The 25,578-nt window shown below is 34.7% G+C and overlaps 1 protein-coding gene across 2 annotated transcripts in view; it reads right to left on the reverse strand.

The window, feature by feature from the left end:
* LOC102757542 (FAS-associated factor 1) overlaps positions 1-25,578 on the reverse strand; it is a 156,004-nt gene that overhangs the window by 2,236 nt on the left and 128,190 nt on the right. The window contains exon 7 of one of the 2 annotated variants that reach the window (XM_015566928.1): positions 12,687-12,792. In XM_015566928.1, coding sequence (XP_015422414.1) covers positions 12,687-12,792 — 106 coding nt within the window. Of the gene's footprint in view, positions 1-12,686; positions 12,793-24,400; positions 24,495-25,578 lie in introns of those variants that run through there. The other variant, XM_015566927.1, reaches the window with a different exon arrangement.

Genomic DNA, 25,578 nt, shown 5'->3' on the forward strand with positions numbered 1-25,578 from the left:
ACCATCGACCCTGCCTTGAGTGTGACAGGGGGCGGTGCCCCAACCCCCCAATCGGCCCTACCCTGAGCGTGACTGAGGGTGGCATCTCAACCTCCCGATCCGCCCTGCTTTGTGCATGACAGGGGGTGGCACCCCAACTCCCCAATCGGCCCTGCTCTAAGCCCGACCGGGTGCTGGACCTAGGGATTGGGCCTGCCCCTCTGCCACCAGGAGCAGGCCTGAGCCAGCAGGTCGTTATCTCCCGAGGGGTCCCAGACTGCGAGAGGGCACAGGCCGTGTTTAGGGACCCCCCTCCTCCCCCCGAGTGCACAAATTTTTGTGCACCGGGCCTCTAGTCCTATATAATAAAAGGCTAATATGCAAATTGACCAAACAGCAGAACAAGTGGTCACTGTGATACCCACTGACCACCAGGGGGCAGACGCTTATCACAGGAGCTGCCCCCTGGTGATCACTGTGCTCCCACATGGGGAGGACTGCTCAGCCAGAAGCTCTGAGCCAGGTTCACGGCTGGTGAGCGCAGCGGCGGTGGTGGGCCTCTGTGGCTACTAAGGATGTCTAGCTGATGGCTTAGTCCCTGCTCCCCAGGGACTAAGCCATCAGCTGGACAGCCCCCAAGGGCTCCCAGACTTGGGGGATAAGCAGGCCAGGCTGAAGGACCCTCCCCCAGTGCATGAATTTCCTGCACTGGGCCTCTAATAAAAGGATAAAATACTGCAATAGAAATATATACCTCATTCAATGGAACACAGGGGTTTTATGCATATTTCAAGGTTCCAAGACAGTTTATATTTTCACTAGAAAAATTTTGAGTTTCTGCAGTTCTTCATTATAAAAATACAAATGAAAAGATATATACATCAGGCTAATCAGGGCTAGATGATCATGAAACTTGTTAATGCCAGGGGGATTAGAACTCAGATTCCCCACACTACAATGCAATAACCTTTCCACTATTACAAGCTAACTAATTGCCAATTGAGAGGTACTGTTTATAGAGTAAAATCTGTAAGAATGTGTCCCTAGATTAAAAAAAAATTTTTTTAAAGCAGTTATAACTTCATTTAGGAGGAAACCACTAAGTAAATTACCTGGCAGACATTACAAATTAAGGATGGCCTAAATCTATTTTAAAGTAAGAATTTTATTTTGTACATTTTGTGCAAACTATTCTCAGCCTCACTTTTAACAAAGAAATGAGAATTTAAATAACCAAATCAGAGAGATCCTCTCATAATAGCCCCCCTGAAAAAAAGGACTTGTATGCATGCATATAAGCCTAACCAATAGACACAGACACTAGGGGCGTGAGGGCATGTGCCTGGGTGAGGGGTTGGGGTGGAGGGGCAATAGGGAATAAAGACACATATGTAATACCTTAATGAATAAAGAAAAAAGTAAAAATAATTTAAAATAAAAAAGAAAATACATATTTATGTCAACATTAATACTTGAAATGCTTGAAATTCTCAGAGTTTCTTGGATAACTGCACTTTTGAAAGTGCCTTCAGTTACAAAAGATCTTACTGATTTACAGATTCTTCCAAAATTCAGTCATTCTTTAAGCACACCTACTCTGTGACAAATTCAGCAGTCGGTAAAAATAATTTAAAATAAAAAAGAAAATACATATTTATGTCAACATTAATACTTGAAATGCTTGAAATTCTCAGAGTTTCTTGGATAACTGCACTTTTGAAAGTGCCTTCAGTTACAAAAGATCTTACTGATTTACAGATTCTTCCAAAATTCAGTCATTCTTTAAGCACACCTACTCTGTGACAAATTCAGCAGTCGACTCAAAAGTAAAAAGATGAATCTGATACTTTTTCTTGTCTTAAGGTGATCTTAGTCTGATGGGGGTGGGGTTAAGGTGGGGGTAAGTAAACAGATAATTGCAAATGAGTGTGGTAATGCTTTGACAGACATTATGTTCACAGAGAGAGGAGAGCTCTAGAAAAAGACACCTAACCTGAATAACCACAAATTTAACTATCCAGATTGAATAACTACCTAGCTCACAACATTTGGCTTCAAATTACTTTTGGTAGTTTCAGAAACTCAATTTTCCTTCACAGAATAAAGTTTGGTCATAAGTGAGGTCATTCAAAACAAAACAAAAATGCATATAGTCTCCAGAGAGCCAATTCCTAGAATCTAAAATAACTTCTAAGCAATAGAAGACATGTGTATCAACAAGAAAGATGACTACTTTGAAGGTGTCAACATTCACTTAAATTTATGACATGTCTGCATGTTATTATGTCAATCACATTTACTTTGGGATCATGCTTCACATATGGCTCCATTCATCATATACAAATATCTATTACAATATTTGAAACAATAATCACCAATAGGTACCAGGATTTGTAAGACATTTTACTATATTTCTGAAACTTCAAATCCTAAATAAAGTGATCCATGTGCATGTCTGTTATCATCAATAAAAATTTTCACCTGCAAGAGAACACAGCAGCCTTTAAAAATACCCTTATGGAGGTGAAGGCTGGAGGCAGGCTAGAAGGGGCAAATGGGGGGTAAAAAGGGAACATACGTAACACCTTCAACAATAAAGATTTAAAAAATTGCCTTGTGTGCAATGTGAAAGGGGAACATCTTCCAATTCAACAGAAATGAACTGACGTTTAATATTTTATTATTATGTTACTAGAGGCCTAGTGCACGGATTTGTGCACCGGTTGGGTCCCTGGGCCTGGCTTGCAGGGATCAGGCCAAAACTGGCTCTCCGATATCCCCCGAGGGGTCCTGGATTGCGAGAGGGCTGTTCTTGGGTGACACACCCCAGAATCAAGCTTCTTCCTCTCTGGTTCCAGGTGTGACCTGAGAACCGCAGCTGCCAAGTCACCGCAGCTCGGCAGCTCCTACATTGAGCGTCTGCGCCCTGGTGATCAGTGCACATCATAGCTACTGATTGGACAGTCAAATGGTCTGACAGTCACTTAGGTTTTTATATATAGAGATTAGACATTACAAACATAGTTCTCGGAAATATTTCACATTTTAATCAGGCAAAGGCAGGCATGTAAATGTAAAATGCTTTTGATAACAGAACACCAAAGGAATCAGAAACAAATGGCAACAGCATATTTTAAATTAACATACATAATCTATAATTGTAATATTTGATTCTAAAATGAGACTTTTATATAATTGCTAGCAAGAGAATCAGGAATGTCATTAATTAATTATCTCTTAATTGATTTCATTTAAATATAATTTTGATTTTTCCTTCATAATGATCATAGGACCTCTTTTATATTTACTGCGGTAACTATCATAATGTGCTAACTATAAAACTACAAAGAAATTATGACAGCAAAACAGAAAAGGTTGAGAAAGTCAACGTGTAATACAAGATTTCAATTCATCTGCAATAGAGCTATAGTTTAACATATAGATCTTTCACTATCCTAAATACTTTTAGATAGTTCACTGTACTAACATTTACAATAGGCTTAGCTCTATCAGAGAACAAAAAGAGAATTATATACATGGATACATATTAATGATCTGGAAATGTGGCATATTTAAGAGGTCCAACAGGTATATAAAACTTCTAGAGCTGCTTATAATTAAAATCTATAAGATGGAAGGTTCAGTCTAAAAAAAGACTGGACTTTCTCTACAACATATGTTATGCTGCTCTCCAAAATACATAAATTAAGGTTTGCACTTTCCCAAACAGAGGTTATTTAATCCCAAATTCCCCCCCCCCCCAATATAACACCTCATTTCCCTTTGTACAGTCAGTATTTAGAGAAGAAAATTCTTTTGGATGCTTATAGTCATTTCAAAAGCTTAACTAGAAGATTCCTTTCTCATCTTCTTGGGAATTGGTCAAATCACATTTATTCCTTCACTGTTTTTCCCTGGCTCTAAATCAATCCTAGCAAACATCTGGCTTTTATTCTTATTCCTTCAATTACTTCCAATTTGTGGGCATTTGACTGTTCTAGCATAAAGTTTCTAAAATATTATTCCGTAATTAAGGTGTGAAATAGCTGTAGCCAAAAAAGAAATAGACTCCTTCCTTGCCTTTATCTACTTGGATACCATACATACCTTTGGGTGCCATAGACTTAAAACTCTGCCAGGATTTTTAAAATTCTATTTTACATCCTAAGTGCAAATCTAATTTGTTTTCCCCTGCCACTCATAGGACTTTCCCAACATTACTCTTTTACCTTCTCCCCTCTTGTTTCCTTCATCCCTTTCCATCCAGTGTCCATGTTCAGTATTATTTCTCCCCCTTGCTCTCCCTCCACCCCCATGTATTGGCTGTAAAATAGATGTAAAGCTTGGTGCATGTCCAAAAATTTTATGATCAAAATACATACTTAGCAAATTGTTTGGCTAAATCTTTCATGTATGATGAAAGATTATTACCACAATTCATTAGCAAATTATAGACTTTGAAATGTAGGCAGACAAATATTTGGCCTTGTATCAATCAATTTGGACCAGCTGGGTAGAAATTCACACAATCCCAGGAAACCTGGGAAGTGAGGTGCTCTTTCATTTTTCATTCACTTGAAACATTAAAGAAAAATTATCATTCTATAAAAATGTTCACTTTTCAAGATTTTAGTAGAGCCATTTAGATTAGTTTTATTTTCTGTCGACTTTAGTGACCAATAAACTAATCATTTTTCTTGCAATTGATTGCAAAGCAATAGTGCCTAGTGCACACACCTTAATATTTGACCATTACATTCCAGTTTAAAAGTTAAATATTTAATAATGGTTCTACTGCCCAAAAAAGGTATGTGGGCAGGTGTACTTCTACATATACTAAATCAGCCTGGAAATTAATTTTGCAGTTATTCACAATAAATAATACCATTAATATTCTTCCTCTGAGCCTCTCTAGTCCAGTGAGGTGACCCTGTACAAAGATTCTGATTGATCCTATGTCTGTCTGCTTTGGTTAAGCTACAAGGCCATATATAGGGACAGCTGCACTTTGGGAGCAACTTAAAACAAATTTCATCTTAGTGGCATCTAATCCAGTGCTCGGTACAAGCCGCATGGAAAAGTCAGTGTCAAAATTAAACAATGCCGGCTTTGCAATGAGCAGATGCTTTTGCCTTGCAGCTGTAAAAACCTTAAAACAATCCAGTACTCTACTGTCTGGTCACGCAGTGACCACAAAGCAAAGGAATACATTTTGTCATTTATAGAAATGTTTGCTATAAGCTTTTAAAGTATTTCTTCCTTAAAAAAAAGGTTGAGAAAAATAATAGGAATGTATTGAGGGCAATAATATAGTAATAAAGCACCAAATTGTACAATAGGATTTTTAAAACTATATTTGTCACACTAAATATATTTGAAAAAGAATAACTCCTTGACAAGACAGTGTTAAGTTATACACAAAATGCATCGTACAAAAGAAAAATTAACATAAATAGATATTTAAAAGAGGTTATGGTTAAAAAAAATATTTGGTATATAAGGACAAGCATGTAAATAATTTCCTACATGCAGGTCTTATCTTAATATACCTAGCACTTTCCCTTCCACTTTCTCATCCTTGATTTACTCGATTCTTTATTTTTTTTGTGTGGGTTTTTTTTTTTTTTCCTGTTTTTGCTGGGGTGGGGAGAAAATTATGGAGGTTATTACTTTTACTTTATGGCTAGAGGATACTTAAATGTTAAAATATTTCTCAGCTTAAATAATATGGTATTTCAGCTTAAGTAACAAGGTCTATAAAGAAATCGTAGCCTTTTCTAACCTTCAGCCTTCAAGAAAGAATCTTGTCTCTGGCATTCAGGAATGTAGGGTTAATATTTTAACACTGAAATAAACTCTTCTTCATAAGGAGAAAGGCTCCAACTACTGTGTCTGTGAAAACAGAGAACCAGCTCTACCTAAGTAAGTGACTGACTGGTCATGATCAATCAGCCTCTGCTAATTGAGGTTCTGGCTTTAAAGATAGATTTTTATAATACCTACAAGAAAGAGAATATTATATTTATTTTAAATAGTCTGCTGCAAAAAGAAATTTCAGAAAGTTTTTTCATCATTCAAAATTTTTTCTTGAAATCCTTTTTCCCCCAAAGATATCAATTCATTAACACCTAATGGCTTATAAATTTCATTGAATGTTTTGTTGGTTGAAGGTCTGGGGATTCCTCTTATATTCCTTCCTACCCCATAACTTATATTTCAATGAATAAGTCCCAAAGTAATGCCCACACGAATAGGAAATTAATATAATTTCATTTTAAATATCAAAGAAGGCGTGTTACTTTCTTCATTAAAAGTATGAGAAATAAAATCTAAAATAATTTTATGGTTACTTTTGCATTTCTATATTTTATTTTCTAAGAATATAAATAAAACATATTGACATATAAAACATTTTAGTGCATTATACCTTTTAAGCTATAAATTCTAGGCATTCATTTAAAAAGATGAGCCAAACCTAGAAATAATCTTTTTGGTGAAATATTTATAATTACCATTAAGTTATATACTATTGGTATGACTTTGTTGTATTCTTTGATAATAGCTATAATTAAAATGAACCTGAATTATAATGTCAGTAGTATATACCATCAAACAAAAGTAAACCATGCAACAAATATATATGACAAGAGAATTAAATTTAAAGTATAAAAACATAAAATAACTGACATGTATTCCTAGACGTGATCCTTATATCTTAAACCCACATAGATTAGAATAAGAATTAATCATTTCACAATGTCAGTATTCTAAATTATAATATTATACATGAACAGCTTTAAGGATAAGAAATAACTATAAATTTGCACAAACTGGGTCTGCTTATATTGCTATTTCATAATAACTTTAATTAATAATCAGAATTATGCTAACAAGAAATGTAAAAATATTGTTTAAAAATGTATTCCAACTTAAGGTTATTAATTACATAATTCCAATTCACATTTAATGAAATTTAACATATTACATATTTTTATGGGATCATCTAGAGATTTGCAAAAATGGTTAGCTCAAAATAAATGGTTCTCTTTTAAGTTCATTTTTATCCCTTTGGGTTCACTCAATAACATCAATATATTTTAAAAGTATATATTTTACTCAAAAAATACATAAGTAAGTCACAAACCAAAAGCTAACAGATGTGACTTCTAATTAGTTATAATAATCTCTGCTTCAATGCCATTAGAATGAGTCTTTCTTTTCTTTTGAAAACTAAAAAAGCTTTCCTTTGAATTTTAAACTGTCAGGGTGCTTCAAAGTCAATGTACAAAATCTGCTTTGATTAAAATTTTAGACATCTACAGTGATAACTTTATGAAAGGAAAATATTAAATTATAATTATCCTAAACAGACACAGTCTTGTGAAACTAACCCTACATTCATGTTAAAACACAAAGAGTTGAATATAATGAATTTGATTCATCCTCGGACACAAAGCTTCACCACAGTAAACTCAGTCAACTGTTGCTCTTGCGCCTATATTCATGGTGCTTAAATAGCGCACTTTAAAACAAAAAAAACTCCAATTGGCTTTTCATATATCCACCCTCCCCAAAAATAACGCACTTGAAAAACTCAAATGATATGAAAGGCTTCAAGGCCTCTTTTCTCCCTTTCATACCCCTTTTTTTTATTTCTGTTTGCAGTAATCTGCCTTTCTCTTTCTCTTTCTCATTGCTACAGAGCAAGCGAGGAGGCTCAGAGCTTTGAAAAGGGGGCTCAGTGTGTAATGGGCCCACTAGAATTAATTTACTTGCACCAAATCCATTGAGCACAGAAGGGTTTTTTTTCCCCCTCCTTCTCTCTCTCTCTCTCTCTTCTCAAAATCATTTGGAGTCGAACGCAGCCCCCAGCCTTTGTAATTCTAGTAAAGCACTTAAAGTGCACAGTAGGTGTTCATGAGGACCATCTGGTCAAAAGCAAAACAAGCTGCTGATTTTGCCTTTGAATAGAATGAAGCAAGTGTGAATTAGTCTCTTCAATTAGCACTATTACAACCTGTCAAGTGCATATTGTAAAACAGGATTATTACAGTATTGGTCACCAGTGCAATTATTTACTCTCTGCCTTTTCTTGTATATAAAAATGTCTTATGTTTATTAGTTTTTGATAACCGAACATAATTTCTCCTAACCCAGGCATTTTAAAACTACCAACCCACAAATCACAGATTATGAAATGTGGTCAGCCAAGTAGATGTCAGAATACACATATGTTAAGTAACAAAGGACTAAAAGATTGTCCTTAATTCCTAATAAAAATTCATTGTTTCTATCTTCTTGAAATGAAGGTGAAGAAACACTTACAGGGGCTAAAAATAATTTCCAATAGAAATTACTCTAAAATACTTTCAGAGGCAGAAAAAGACTTGTCAGTTCCAAATGACTGCATTGTAAATATTACTTAAATTTATTTCCCAAGAGAATAATTTATTAAGAATCACAAAAAACCTCAACATTTATAAAATGGTCATTACTGATTTGTTCAGTTGAAACGGTAAAATTTCAACAAATCTGTTATAAAATATAACTTGAAACTAATAATATACGTGTATATTTGAAAGAAACTCATATTCTCCTTTTCTGAAAGCTGAATAAAGGCTTAATTCATTGCTCAGTTGCAGAAGAAATTACATTTCTTTCATTCTTGCTAAAATGTCATTTGTGATTTCAAGTTTTAAAAAATCAAACTATGATATACTGTAATTAAAATGGGTTCATTCAAATTGAGCTTATTTATGCCATTTTTCTTGCAATAAAATTAAACTACTTAAACTTTTAATTAAATAAGCACACAGTTTAATTTAGCCTCTTGCATATGCACATTCTAAGCTACCCTGGTCTTGAGTTCTGTGCCAGCATCCTCCACCCTACCCCCAAACTGGAAAACAAACAAACAAAAACCACTACACCTAAAACATTTACAGAAAGGGCATGCTAGTTAAGAAGTAATAGTCAACTCACAACTAGAAAATTGCCCATTAGTACAATCTATAAAAAAAACTACATATTTAATTACTGTTAATGAACTTCAACAATAAAGAATAGTTAGAAATACATGTTAGCCAAGCAAGTTGAGAAAGTAGCATGCAGAAAAAAAGACACAAAACCCAACACAAGTTTTGAATCAGAATTAGCTTCATGATTTCACATTTAGCCAAAATTATTTTTAAGAACTAGTATGATTTATGAACTTAGTTATCTTCTTATTGCTAATTCAAATTGTTGGCTTCCCATATGATAATCACTAGTATTAGTAGTGAAATGTTTTACTATTCCATGCAAGAAATATCTTTATAGTTTGTCAATTTTTCCTTTATTCCTATTAAGAACTAAATCAACATTAATAAAACAGTGAGGAATTCTAAGGTAAAGTGAAACTTGGAAGAGGATATAAATAATTCTAATAGCTATTCATCATGCTTCTTGCTGTAACAGATAGGAAATACTTCATGATTCCACACCCAAAATACTTAGGTTTCTTATCACTGTTATTCTGGGTCATGTTTGTATTTCTTAAACGTGTATAACATGTACAAAGAAAAGTGTATATTCTGCCCATTAGAAGCTTTGCAGTAGTAAGGTGGACAACAAAGAATTCTTTTCCAAGAAAAGTTGGCTTGATTTCAGAGACTTTACACCTGGGTTTAGGATTTGCAGTAGGCAAATCAATCTCTCCCCGCCCCCCCTTAATTTAACCAATCCCAAGTGCATTTGTAACCACAGATCTTTAATAGTATTATACAGAATTACTAGAGTCTGCACAATTAACTGTTTAAAAAGCTAAATTCTCTGTGTAGACTATCCATTAAGATAAGGTAAGCTTGTTTAAATTTTCAAGGAAATTCGCTATTTTAAAGTGTGACAAATAAGTAATGTAGAAACCAAAAAGGTAAAAAGACATTATTACAAAGTTATTGTTCTATTATTAGATATTTTACAAACTATTTCACATAATGGAAAAGAGAAAGGATATTTATTTTTATAACTACTTGTAACTCTCCATTGTGACCTTTTTATATTATCTCTGCCTTTTCCTCAAGTAGGAGGGTAATATAAGTGGAAGGATTTATAAAGAGCTTTAAAAACAACAACAACAACAAAAACACACACCTCGATATCTAACTAGCTTAAATTAAAATCTAGAGCTTTCAAAAGACGTAGACATGTAAGAAACCACAGACCAGAATGAACAAACACTTGTACAACTCAGTTTATCACTATTAACTTGCATGAACATATGGTCACTGAAGAGTTTGTTTGAAATTCTAACTGCTTTTAAGTTCTTTTTTCTAATTCAATCTTTTTTAAAATGTATTTTGTTTCACTAAAAGTTGAGATCATAGTGCCTTTTTCAACTCTATTTCATTTAATAGAAAGGGAAAAATATTACAAACGCTTTCTTTTAAAAATGCAAGGCTTTCAAAAATTAAAATTACTAAAAAATGGCATACTATTTTCTCCTATAACAAGGATAATATACTACAACACTGGAAAATAAATCTGTATCATTTTTAAAATTAACTTTTCTTTACATACTGATCAGAATTCATGCTTGAGTCTATTTAAAAATACTGAAAAGAGATATCTGAAACTGGTGACAGAAATTAATTTACAATTTAGGATATATGGTATCATTAAGCTTCCACATTAACAGCAAAAATTCTAGCATTTATAAAATAACACTGGAAAAGCTTTTTAAGATTATAGCAAACTGACTTTCAATCATGCACAAAAACAAAAACTTAGGTGTTACTGTAGGTTACATGGCTGTAGCATAATAGCATCTTATCCTTGTGAAACTCCACCTCACCGGGTATTCCACAAGTTAAAAGAGGAAGTTTTAGGATTAGACCTAAAGGGTGTGATCCAAGGCTTAAAGAGAATAATCCATGTCCTTTTTCTAAACTGTACAAGAATAAAGAGCCTATGTGTACCTGGTTTACACACAGAAAAGCAACTGATATTAGAAACAACTGGATTTATTTCTTCTTGGCAAGAAGAATTTCAAAGCATTACTTTAAATTTTTTTTAAAAAGAAGAAAAAGAAAAATGAAACAGAAGAAACCAAATTCTTACCAAGAAATACATAAGAATATCGGTCTTTGCAAAAATATTTCTGGGACATTTTTCATTTAGAAAATGATATGAAAAAAATTTACTGTTTTCAAGTCCTTGTATTTGGTAACCTAGACAGCAGGCCATGAAGAACAGTTTCAGCCAACTGTGGCGTATAATGGTACATTTACAGAATTTTAAATATTTCTTTTAATAATTGATGTAGTCATTTTGAATCATTCTGCATAGGATATCAGGTGTGAGCAGATTGCATTAATGCTGCTTAAACATTTCAACTTGTCAGTATGGCCAACTCGATTTCGGAAATATTTGCAGTATTTTCCCATCGAAACAGTAATAAAGGCAAAATAAATATATGCCACTACTTTATAATCACCGAACATTAATGAATATTTTATGTCTTTTTAAATCTCCCTGTTTAATTTAAAAGGGTGAAATTAAGTCTCCTCCCTGCAATATGCCAATTATCTATAAATCAAACAATAATTTGGCCATTATGCTCCTTTTTGTTAATATAAGAAAAGCTAATTTGAAAACATTGGATGGCATTTTTAGATTATCGGTTTAATAGTCCTTTCTGCCCTCTTGTGGGAAAAAGCAGAAATACACTCAAACTACAGAAACTGGAAATGAAAAAAAGGGTAACATTTTAGCAATAAAAGTTTCATTCAGAAAAACAAATAAAGCAATTTATATTTATCCATAATGCATTATACTAGTCTTCAATTAAAAAAATAACAGAATAAAATTTACCTCTTATTATCTTTGTTTTTCTTGATTAAACTGGAGTTATTTTGAAACTAAATTTTCTTAGTTAATTCAATATATAATTCAATATATATGCTTAATTCTCTTTATAAAAACATTAGCAGACAAAATGATTGATGTCTTCACAACTTACAAAGGGAAATGTGACGTAATCATCATTTCAGTGTTTCTAAACATAAGTCCTGTCATAGCCTAACACACTTTCCCCCCATGGAGATAAATTACTGGCTTTTAGGTAGGTGGGGTCACAGGCAAGAAGATACCTCTTCTTTCTTGGGGGAGGTTCTTTTTTAAAACAGTGGCCCTGGTTGGCTACATAGAAGAAAAAGAATTCTGACTATAAGACTCTTCTCAGATATTCTGAGTTGAATGACTGAAAATTTCCATCAGCATTCCTCAAATGCTACTCCAACACTGGCACTGAGCTGCTTAAAAAAAGCCTCCTCAAATTCTTTTTGGAAACAGGCAAGGCACACATTTTAATTAATATATTTCAAATGCATGCATGTTCGAAAATGCATGCTGGCAACAATTTCCAGATTAATATTTTGAATAATTACTATAAAACTATGAAATATATTACATAATAATGAATATTTTAAGCAGAGTTTTAAGGTGACTATTTTAAGAATTATCAAGAGCTCCCATTTACAATACTGTCTTTCTAGGTCAAATCACTTAATATGTCTACAGTAATCATGATGCTCCAGTTAATTAAATTTAAGAACCCAATAATGAAACATAAAGAGAGTTTCCAACCAGAATAGATAAGCCCTCTTTAACAGGGTCAACATTAGTTATAATGAGCTACCTTTATTCCTTAGCTGTGAGACATAACTCACCTCTTGAATGGTACTGCTTCCTGAGAAGTTCAGGTTATACTCCCGCTGGACTTCTCGGTGGGTGATGATCAGCATGAAGTTTTGATTTAATGACTCCTGCAGGGCACTGAAAGGGTTGAAAGAAAAACAAGGAACTCTGAGATGAACAAGTTCTAGCTTGCTTTACAGCTAGCTGCAAAAAACCCCAGGAGTACCATAACCTCCACACAGGCATGTCCAGACCCAATGTTATCATCTTTTCAGCTCCTAAAAGCAAAAGAGCATACTGAGAACAACCAAGGGGAGCTAACCTGTTAACTCCTTCTGTACTAAGGTGTTTTGAAACTTTAATTCTAAATATTTTGCATCCATGGAATTTTTTGCAAATCATATGTTATTGTATGCATATGTATTTTCTCCAAAAGAACCAAATTTGTCAATTACATCAAATTCCAAATATGTTACTAACATGTATACTCGCTCTGGAAGAAGAGAAATATGAAGCTACTGTTTATATTCATGGATATTATATAAGAATGGAACTATGGTTTAAGTCCAAATTCAGAAGATAATGAAATCTATAGAACTTTAGTGGCTATGTCAAAATTCCTTCAAATTAAGTGCTTTCACTTAGGACTGAGAAATATATAGAATTCAGAAACTGGAGAATTCAGGGCAACATTAAACTCTATGTCAAAGTTGTAAATATTAGAAATGTGTTAGAACTAGGAAGAGTTAATGAATTAGTCATATATTAAAAAGCGTAAATCATGGTTTTGTTTATAACAAGACTACTAAGAAGCACTAAAAGCATTGAAGATAAAAATCTACTACCACCATTATTTATGAATAATCAGTAATGCCAGCCTCAAGTATAATTAAACCAGGCTTATGGAATCAGGAAAATATTTGGGTGTGCTATATCATTCTGGTCTTCATCACTCCTCCTTTGCCAATCTGTAACTATGTGATAAACATACATGCAGCATAAGGTTAGAATTAGGCAGTTAATCTGAACATCCTATTGTTTCTATAGAATTTACAGGTTGATTACAGACTAAAATTACCTAGGAAACACCAATACATAGCATGAAATACTATGAATCAAAGGTCATGATACCCCACTAGTTTCTTTATGCAAGGATCGTTATGACCATCTCCTTAGCACCTAAGCATAATGCTTTGCACACTACATATAAATACTGATTGAACAATGAATAAACCGTGAGTTTCCAGAAGGCAAGAGTCTTACTCAATTTTGTGTCTCAAACAGCAAGCTTGCCTTCCAGAAAACTACCATGGAAATTAAAATTTTGATTCATTTATTTATAAATATTAAATCAATGCTTTGCATTAATTATTCCAATTGCTGATAAAACCAACCCAATTAATACATGGTGCCGATTCACAAAAAACTTCACAATTTTATAAAGATAGACAAATACATAAACAGCCATAATGTAATAGCTACAACTGAGAAATTGAAAAAAAAAAAAGTACAATGAAAACTGAGAAGGAAGTGCTACACTCTGTCCCAATGAGAGGGGAAAAGAGGTTAGGCGCAGCGGTTCTCAACCTGTGGGTCGCGACTCCTTTGGGGGGTCGTATGACCCTTTCACAGGGGTCGCCTAAAACCATCGGAAAACACATATATAATTACATATTGTTTTTGTGATTAATCACTATGCTTTAATTATGTTCAATTTGTAACAATGAAAATACATCCTGCATATCAGATATTTACATTACGATTCATAACAGTAGCAAAATTACAGTTATGAAGTAGCAATGAAAATAGTTTTATGGTTGGGGGTCACCACAACATGAGGAACTGTATTAAAAGGTCACAGCATTAGGAAGGTTGAGAAACACTGGGTTAGGGGAAAGCTTCAGAGAAGAAAGATATGTTAAAATATGAAGGATAAGTAGAACCTTCAAGTTTATCACTTGGAAGGGATAAAACTTTTGTTTGGGGAAAAGAGATGGGTGGCACTTTTTAGACAAACAAATGGAAGAACATCATATATTCATTCACTCTGTTAATATACTTAATACAGCACACAAAATAAGTAGCTGTGACCCATGTCTAACTTATAATCTGCCCTCCAGGTACAGGAGGAGGGAACCCAAGAAGATCATACTTCTGTCTCCATTGAGTTTATTGAGAGATGGCAGACAAGCAAACTTACAATTCATATATGTTAGTTTGCTAAAAACTCTAATACCACTTTTTCTAAGATGCTATGGAAATACAAAGAAATCCACAGAATCTGGCATGTAAACTGAGTAAATTTTGTTTCGTGAGTCCTGTCCTTTACCCCAAATCCCTGATGTCCCAGGGGTGGAAGAGTGGTAAGGGGAAAGGAGAAGGCTGTAAGAATTTATCCATTTATTTTTGCCTTTATTTGCCTTGCCTTTGGAATCAAGTCCATAAAATGTTCTCTATGACTAAGGTCTATAAGTTTAGTTCTGATGTTTTCTTTTATATAATTTATTGTTTCAGATCTTATATTTAGGCATTTGATCTATTTTGAGTTAATTCCTCAAAAAATTAAGACTAGAGCTACCATATGCTCCAGCAATCCCTCTCCTGGGTATAGACCCGAAAAACTAAAAAACATGTAACCACAAAGATATATGCACTCCTATGTTCATTGAAGCATTACTCATGGTGGCCAAGACCTGGAGACAACCAAGATGTCTTTCAATAGAGGACTGGATAAAGAAGATGTGGTACATATACACAATGGAATACTACTCAGCCATACATAAGAAAAGACAAAACACTGCCATTAGAGACAACATGGAGTATTATGCTAAGTGAAATGAGTCGGGGAGAAAAAGCTAAGAACCATATGATTTCACTCATATGTGGGATACAAAATTGAAATTTGTGGACACAAACAGCAGTGTGGTGCTTGCCAGAAGAAAGGGGAAGGAAGCGAAAAGGACCTAATATATGGTGACAGAAGATGGTTTGACTTTGAGTGGTACAGTGCAATACACAGATCTTGTAAGATAGAAATCCACACCTGAAACCTGTATGATCCTATTAACCAATGTCACCCCAATAAATTTAATATTTTAAAAAGAAATTTATTGTGGTGATCTGCATAATTTTCAGACTTTATTGCTAAAATATTACCTAGGCAAACTGATTCTAGCTGCTGCTTAGCAGAATGAGTTGAGTCCTCAGTTGCTACATCTAGGAGCAATTTTCTCCTTAACAGTATCTTCTAATGGTTGGTTAGGATAGTTTGCCCTAACCCTAACCCACCTTCAAGCATGCTCTCTTTTACCTTCAAATTGCAAAGTCATTCATGCCACTTCAACTTTTACCCTTAAAATAGCTCTGAAGATGAATGCCAACCAAAGTAGGTAGGTGAGAAATAATATGAAACGGGTTTGGTTTTTAGTGGCATGTTTTCTCTTCAATTAGAGATGGGAAGAAAAAAATGTGTAAGCAAACGTAGAAACTTTTTTAAAGCAGTCTGAATTTTAATTCAATGGAGTAAATGTTTTGATAGAACATCTATTCGCACTGGTTTTTAATTTTTCATTCTCTATTATGATTTTCCTTTCAGTTCAAATATTTGCATTTACCAACAAGGAGATGGTTCTGTTTCTACAAAAACATTCAAACTTACCATTCAAACCCTGTCATTCAAACTTAATCATTGTTATACTCTCAAATCAGACTGAAATTAATGCTTAAAATGTAATGTGAACCATTACATTGTCCCCAACCTATGAGTTAGTGGCTATTTGCAAAAAAACAAACAAACAAACAAACAAAACACCACAAAAATAAACATAACCCCCCATATATACAATAAATGTGAACATTTTTAATAATTAGTAGGCAAAGTGCTAGACATTATCATATATCCCTTCTCATAATTCTGCTAGCCAGTTCCTTAATTTTAAAAATGGAGGGGAGAGGATAGGTAGGATATATGAGAGAGAATTATTAAAAAGATAAACAGATGGAGATTAGATAGATATCCACACCCTTAAAATTTTCAATATTATAACTAAACATTAATATCTAAGCCACCAACACAATTCTAGAAATCGTTTCAGTAGAACATCCCTTCTGTTCCCCTTTCTGTTCACAAGTCTTGGGCTTCTAGTGTTCTTTCATTAGCAGAATGTCCACTTCTGCCTGGGGAGATCTCATTCCCATTTAACTGTGAACATTTATCAGGGACAGAGAAGGCATCTGTAAAATATCTGTCTTCCAATACATACCAAAATCATTTTAATTTACTGGCTTAATTTAATACATTTTATATTTCCTTTCAGTTTTTTTTAATAAGAGGAAAATAATGTATGACAAATTTTAACACAAAAGCCACAATAAATAAATGAAGCTACATTTCTATACATGCAAACATAAAAAGCCATACATTTTTAGCCTCCATATGTCCAGTACTGATAAAAGCAACATTAAGAAAATAAATGTAACAGTCTATACTGTCTTACTGAGTTTATTTCACATTGAGAGAGTACTTTAGTGACCAAAGCACGTTGGTATTTTAATACATAGGCTGTACTAATTTTTTCAAGGTTAACTTAAAGCTGCATTACAGTAGTGAAACAATCATTTGATCATCATGTAGCATATACCTATCATTTCTTCTGACTAAGAAGAGAAATGGCTTCTTTACTGCCAAAGAGAAGCAAGCCCATTTCATAGAGTAGAACAGTAGTAGGTCTTGCATCAAAAATAATAACAGTAATTTAAGGGTTTCCTTGCTAACAATTCCTTGAATCCAGAATCCTCTTAAAGTCTTCAGGGGGCAGAAGATTTGACCAGGCTAAACCATAGCCTTCCTATTAAAACTGTAACAGTTCTAGGGAAAGCACTCACTGTATAAAATACAAATGTAAACAACTAGACTAGAAAAACAACAAATTCAGTCTTGGGCTTCAGGGCTATTATGGACTGAATATTTGTGCCCCACCTCAAATTCATGCTGAAAGTGTAATCCCCAATGTGATGGTATTTAGAGTTAGGGCCTTTGGAAGGTGATTAAGTTTAGATCGATGGAATCATGAGGGTGGGGCCCACCATGATGAATTAGTGTTCTTATAAGAGAAAAGAATAGAGCTTTTGCCCTAACCTGTTTGGCTCAGTGGATAGAGCATCAGCCTGTGCAGGTTCAATTCCGGTCAAGGGCATGTATCTTGGTTGCGGGCACATCCCCAGTAGGGAGTGCGCAGGAGGCAGCTGATCGATGTTTTTAACTCTCTATCCCTCTCTGTAAAAAGTCAATAAAGTATATTTTTTTTTAAAAAAAAGAAAAAGAATAGAGCTTTTTCTCACTGTCTGCCAAGTGGGAACACAGCCTAGGGTTCTCTCACTAGGGAGCAAATCTATGGGTACCTTGGTCTTGTATTTCTTAGCCTCCAGGATTGTGAAAAATAAATGTCTGTTGTTAAACCAACCAGTCAATGGTATTTTGTTATAGCAGCCTGAATTGACTAACATGAGTGTTTTTAGGGCTTCTGTATTCACAACACTCAAGTAAACAACTGCCATCAGTTCAGGACAGGTTTCTAAATGGCTGTCTGTCTGCAAACATCTGTATATACACATGCAAATTAAAACCCCTCTCATTAAAACCCTTGGTAGAAAATAATACGCTCTTGTTAAAACTCATATAAATGTGGGACGGTTGAAAATTGTTCATTTATTGTATGTAAATTACATCTCCATAAAAAAATTGTAAACCAAAAAAGGGAAACAATCATATTCATATAATTACCATTTTGCAATTAAGTGGGTCCCATATTTGAACTTTAAAAAGACAATACACTTTTAATTAATGTATATGAAAACCATGAATTTGTTGCCATTGCAACTTAGTAAGACCATATGTCCACTGATACAATATGGGTTGTTGCCAGTGAAATTTAATTTTTCAAATCAATGCTATATATGTAGTTAAGATAAGTAAAATGTTAAATCAATATAGAAATCCAAAATCTCCTGTTTCATTCCTGATGTGTATGTACTATATATTTTTTTCTTGCACTGGATATTTTAAACAAATATATCAATGTAAAATAAAATGCTAATTTCCGATAGATTTTATTTTTTAAATATGACTATACTGAAGCAAAACAAATTAAGTTCTTTCAAATTACTGTGACTTTTTATAATAAAATGTAAATAAATTTGAAATGTGCTATTGAATTTTTCACTAATACTTTACATTTATATCATTCCAAAAGGTCTTATAGAATGCTCTCTTTTGTTTCATTGGGAATATTTTATGATCTGTAATGATCGTTTTTATTCTTTCAGATACATCAATATTTTACATTAAAAAGCATGACACACAACAATTTAAATTTCCATTCTCAACTTGGAGTCATGTCAACAAAAGACCAAATTTACTATAATTATGGATTATTTACACTAAAACAAAATAAGAAATCAATATGTAAATGTAATGTTTGTTGTAGCTAATGCAGCCAGCAATGACAGATTAGGTTCAAATAGCAATTAGTTTGAAAATCTGGCACATATGTAAATGAGCTCAGGACTTGATGTTTACATTTGACTGTATTTCATTCAGGATTTTTAAGTCATCTCAGGAACAGTATAGAAAATGTTAATCTTTCCACTATAAATACAACTTGAGCCCTCATCATAACTGAAACTAGGTTTTGCTACTGTCCAGCTAAACTAACATATGATACTAATAATTCTGAGGTGAAGATTACATCATTCTTAATTAACACTCTGCTACAGTTGTTAACATCCTTCCTCCAAGACACCATGTTATCATCACAAGTTCTGTAACAATCTTAAAATCAGGTTTAACGAAGTAACTTTTAATTGCTTTCTTTGCTGGCATTAAATATGTCCAGATAAACAAACATTAGGTTTCACATAATTCTTAATAACATTTTTCATGATGATTTCAAAGTTCAGATGTCCTTATGTCTGTAGTTACTGTTTATCAATACAGTGATATATTGGATTCAGCAAAATGTATTAACCAAAGTATATTAGATTAATCAAAATGTGGTAATTAGTGGTGATAGTGATATATTGTGATTCATCAAGTAGTTTATAGCAAAACTGTCAAAACATAATTCTATCCATCCAGGCAAAATACAAAGAACGCCCAAAAAATTACATTTATAGATACATTGATTTTTGTTTCATGAATTACTGACCAAGTTTCTGAGTGTCCATTAAATCAACCATAGAGAATACCTGCAGTTCTTTTTCAAAGTGTGAGGTTAACAAGCTAATCTCAGTAGTGACTGACCTACCAATAGGCAGTAAACTATATACTGTAAATGGGTTTGGTACATCAATCCAATTAGATGTGTTGTGATCTCCAGTAATGCTTTAATTGGGGACAAGTTTCATCTTTCACCCAGAATGCATAACTTTAGGCAAAGTAAAATGAGCCACTTTTCAGTAGCCACTGAACCAACCCAATATTCTTAAATTTCACTTTTATAAAATCAAGTAACACTCACTAGAATTAAATTTAAGTTGAACAGTATGCAAGCAAGAATGCACTTGGAACATTGGTTATATTAATTTATTCTTGAGAAATATGTAATAGACAAATCAATAAAATATAACATAAATTTATAAATAAATTAATTTATTCTTGAGTTACTTTAAGAATAACATATCTAATTTTTATCAAATATTGTAGTGATTATAACACTGGTAAAGCATTTTCATAGATAAATATCCTTTGTGGGGGGAGAAAGTTGTTTTGTAGAGCATTTGGGGGGAAAATTAATTGATCCATTTAGAACATTTATTTGCATATACTTAGCTTTTTTTAAAAAAAAAAACCACTGTCATTTAAAGGCTAAAGTTTCTCTGACACACTGCTATAATCTCACAAATATCCTATATAATAAAAGCCTAATATGCTAAGTGTCTGGTCGTCCGTTCAACCAATCAAAGCGTAATATGCTAATGATATGCTAAGGATGCTCAACCACTCACTATGACGTGCACTGACCACCAGGGGGCAGATGCTCCAACTGGTAGGTTAGCTTGCTGCTGGGGTCCGGCTGATCAGGACTGAGCAAGATGGGACGGACATGCCCTGGAGCCCTCCTGTGGTCCCTCCCTGGCTGGCCAACCTCCCAAGTCCCTCCCTGGCCCCAATCGTGCACCGGTGGGGTCCCTCTACCTGGCCTGCGCCCTCTCACAATCTGGAACCCCTTGGGGGATGTCAGAGAGCCAGTTTTGGCCCTCAGGCCAGGCCAAGAGACCCCACTGGTGCACTAATTCATGCACCGGGCCTCTAGCTAATCAATAAAAAGCCACCATGAAGAAGACACACTCAGAGAACAGCCATTTCAAGTGACATATCAGGAAGTTATTTGGAGATTAAAACCAATTGCTTTTTTCTAGTTCAAAAATAAAAATACTTAGCCAAAGAAGTCTCCCACTGGAAGTTGTTCATCTCTTCCTGAAGAAACTGCAATACTTCATCCATTCATTTAAAGTATTTATTGAGCATCTACTATAAGCCCACTTGGTACTGCTCACAGTTTAATTTACACATGAAATAGGCTGAAATGAGACATTATGTTGAGGACCATTATTGACTTTGACGTTTAGAGCAATGTTCAAAATGCACTATGATGAGTTGTTTGGAGCTAAGAACCATATGAGAGTCAAGTCCTGGCTCATCTATTAACTAGCTTTGTGATCTGGGAAAGAGAAACCTCTGAGTACCTGTACTATGCCAGGTCCAATCCTCACATGTGCTATTTTATTTAACCATACTGCTCCTCTCCAAAAGCCCTCTGAGGTAGAAATTATCATCCTGACCATTCCGGATGAAGAAACTAAGGCCTAATAGACTATTAGGAACTACACCTCAGTTCTCCCACTCATAAAATGAGACTACAGTAAATGATTGCTTTATCTCCTTCCAAAGAAGATATCCTACAGCTTTCCTCTCATTCTAACTCAGAGGTGTCGTGAACATGACTCTTCTTGCATTAAGGGAGTAGACCAAACACTGAAATAGCAGGATACAGACAAAAGGGGGAAAATATCACAAGGATTAATGTTTATGCAAAGATTATGAGGTGTTGGGGAAACAGAAGTAGGATGAAAGCTATTAGAAAGCATTCTCTGTTCTCTTAACTGAATCCCACAACAGTTCCATGATACTTCTCAGCTATCTTTCTTCATTGGGGTCATAGAGGCAGATGAGCATTTAGAATGCCCTCAGAATAGAGTGGGAGAGATGAAAATGAGGGGGAAAAAGGTACATAAGTTTATATGAGTATCAATACACATACCATCCAGAGAGTGGCACTTCTTAGCTAGTACCAAAACTAGGAGTACACATGGATACTTAGTACCAAAGCAGATGGATGGTTACAAAAAGCCTGGATAGAGGAGGAATACTTCAGTATTTCCCTTATTATGCCATGCTTAATAAATGTTGTGAAGTACATATCAACTATAGAGAGTTAGAAGGGACCTCAAGGATCATGAAAAGAATGTTTTGTTTGCTTTCCTTCAAACTCTGCCTCTGCTCATAGGGAGAATACTATTTCTGCCCATGCTGCTTCTCCCCACTGAGGAAGTTTTTTAAGAAAACACTTGCAGTACGTTTTCCCCATTCTAGAGTTGATTCTCCAGAAAGAGAAAAGTATTACAGTTATCTACAAGGTCACATTATACTAAGTTAGGTTTCACAAAAAACAAGGATGAGACAAGCAGCTTCCTCTTTCACTCTTTATGCCATGAACTCTCTAAGCTGTCTTTCCTAGGTTTAGTGGCAGGTCTATTGCATCAGTCCATCAGGCTCTAAAGATCCAGTCATAATTCTTTCCATGTCCTAAGATTTAAATCTGGAGTGAAAAGTAAAGGACCCTACTTAGGACTCAAGTCTAAGCCATATGTTCCTTTGGATGCTAGTCTGATTTTAAAGCTGTTTTGTTTTCTAATCTGGATACTAATTTTTTGTGTATAAACCACTAATAAGAACTGTAGATGAAACAAAAGAATCAGTGGCACCATGGATGCCTAAGAATTTGGAAAAGCATGTTTACTTTCTAGTAGCATCTGAGATCCAGAGCAGAGAGGTGATCTGCCCATACAATGATTCTGTGGCAGTTCCTTCCACAGCACCCACAGGAAAATACAATGTCCTACCCAAGGCTACTGTCACCTGGTTTCTACCAATGGTTTTCAAGGACATAAAAAGAGGCGTATATTTTAACACCAGTGGTTTACTCAACTATTACCGGAGTACCAATTAGCACCCTGAATTTACTCCTCCTATCACAAATAGCAACTAGTTGAAAGCCATAGTTAAGAGCAATTTTGCAACTCAGAGGCCACACATAGCCTCTGACTGACTGGCTGACCAGAGCTCAACATCACCCCTATAAAAGCCATTAAAATATTAACTGGAATCATCCTCCCAGTATAAAAAAAAGTCAAAGTTCAACAACAAGACTCAATTACTACTTGTAAAAGGGATGACTACACACAAGGCAAACTTTATTTTCTACCACCTTGCTATAAAAATTAAGAAAATGTATATAATTAAAGTAGAGCTGGACATTTTCATCACTTAGGAGAATGCAACCAAAGTGAAGTTGAAAAGACTGTCTTTTAAAAGACTCCACTCAGTCCTTTTCTAGCAAGTTGGTCATTAGCAATATTAAATTTCAAAATATTAAACCTTCTCCAACTAGAATATTTATACATGACTGGAGGGCTTTGGCACTAGCTATTTCCCTTGCCTAAATACTCTTCATTTGAATGTCTCCTCAGTCATTCATGTCTCAGCTTGAACAGTACATATCCAGAAAGGCCTTTCCAGACCTGACAACCTAGAGTAGTCACCCAACTGCCACTCTATTTTGGTTTTCTGAAAAGCACTTATTATCATCTGATTTTTTTTTCTTGTTTATAATTTGTTGCCTATCCTCCCACCTCTACACATATTATATTTTAAACTCCATGAAAACTGGCACCTTGTCATTTTGTCCCCAGCACCTAGAACAAGGACTTAACATATTGTATAGTGGTACTCAATCTGTATCTGGTAAATGAGTGAATAACTGGCATCCTGTGTGAATAACATGATAAATGGACTCTCCATTTATCTGGATAACATTTTATAATGAGTTTGAAAATTAGCTAAACAGCCAATGAAGGAATACAAATGCATGGACCAAAAATCACATTCCTTATTTAGTCATGAAATGTTTCATATTCATTACAACAAATGTTTGTTTATTAAGGGCCTCTTTCATAGATGACCTTTTCATGAGCTGAGGGAGATGGTCAATAAGAATACTCTTGCTCTTCACACTCAGGATCTGGTTTGAAAGAGCCATACACAAAATAATACGAGGGAAACTAAAACTCAAAGGAAAGGTGTTGCCTGAGACCACAAAACCAGTGTAGGACTGAACAGTGTGTGACTACAAAGCCACAGCTCCTTCCATTATCCATATTATGATGAGAAAAACCATAAGGAACAATGGACAAAAGTAAAAGGTAAGCTCATTTCAAGGAGTGAAGATTGTCTAGCTCACTACATTTATGGGATACTTATAGGATCTTCTGGTCCCCAAATACCTAATCTCTGTTCTGTATGATGCCTGAAATCCCACCATTAGAACTTTACTCTTTAGCTTTGGTCTGTTGTAACAGGCAAAATCCTCAGGAATGTGTGTCACTTTACAGTACTCATTGTACAAATATTTTTAAGTACCTATTATGTTTTGGGTACTCTTTTAGTTGCTAAGGATACAACAGTAGACAAAAAACAATCCCTGGTTTCTTGTAGCTTTACACTGTAATGAGGAAGACAAAGAACAAATATGAAAATGAATATATTACTAATATAATGCATTGTAGTGATAAAGCAAAATAAAGAGAGAGGATATGACAGATGGACTGATTAGACAGGGGGATCAAGAAAAGCCTCTCTGAGGATGTGACATTTGAGTAGAGGCCTAAACAGAGTAAAGGAATGAGCCAAGTTGATAATTGATGGAAGAGCATTCTAGGCAGGGAAAGCACAAAGTGCAAATTCCCTGATGTGGAAGTAAGCTTAGAATGTTTAAAGAAGAGCAAGGAGGCCAGTGTGGCTGGCAAGCTATGAGTTAGAGGAAGAGTGATAAAAAATGAAATAAGAGAGAAAGTCAGGGACAAGATTATGTAAGTCCTTTATAGGCTATAGTACTTACAGGCCAAAACATTTATACCTAGGTTTATGTTTTCCTAATACAATAAGTCCTCACTTAAAGTTGTCCTGTAAATTTAAATAAAATGACATTTGCCCTAGGCCAATTGGTATAAACATGAGTTAGGTTTCTATAGCAACTCAAAAACTTTATAATAACACAACATTGAATAAAAAGATGGTTATTTGTGAACATACTGTACAGATTAAAGTATCTGTAGCCTTCTTCAAACATGAACCTAAATGAACTCTCAATAACGACTTTCTTTATCAACTCACCACTGCCCCTTAGTAAGTTTCCCTATCTGCAAAATGTGGGTAATCTACACTAATAAAAGACAAACATGCAAATTGAGCGTACCTTCGCTATGCCTTAAGCTACACCCACCAGCCAATCAGAGCGACTATATGCAAAGTAACCCAACAAAGATGGCGGCTGGCAGCCACGGAGCTGGGCGAGCAGGAGGCTTGGTTGCACCAATGATGGAGGAAGCCAAGCCGCCACGGTGGCTCTGAGCTCCACTCAAAGCAACATAGTTTCAATTATAGAAGGTAAATAAACCCCAGATACCTGCTTTCAGCCAGCCGTGGCCATGGAGCTGGAGCAAGGAGGAGCCGGCTCTGAGCTCCATTAAAAGCAATGAAGTTTCAATTATAGAAGGTAAATAAACCCCAGAATAAAAAAAAGAAGA

Source organism: Myotis davidii, unplaced genomic scaffold (assembly GCF_000327345.1).
Source record: "Myotis davidii unplaced genomic scaffold, ASM32734v1 scaffold79, whole genome shotgun sequence".
NCBI classification, from domain to species: Eukaryota; Metazoa; Chordata; class Mammalia; order Chiroptera; family Vespertilionidae; genus Myotis; species Myotis davidii.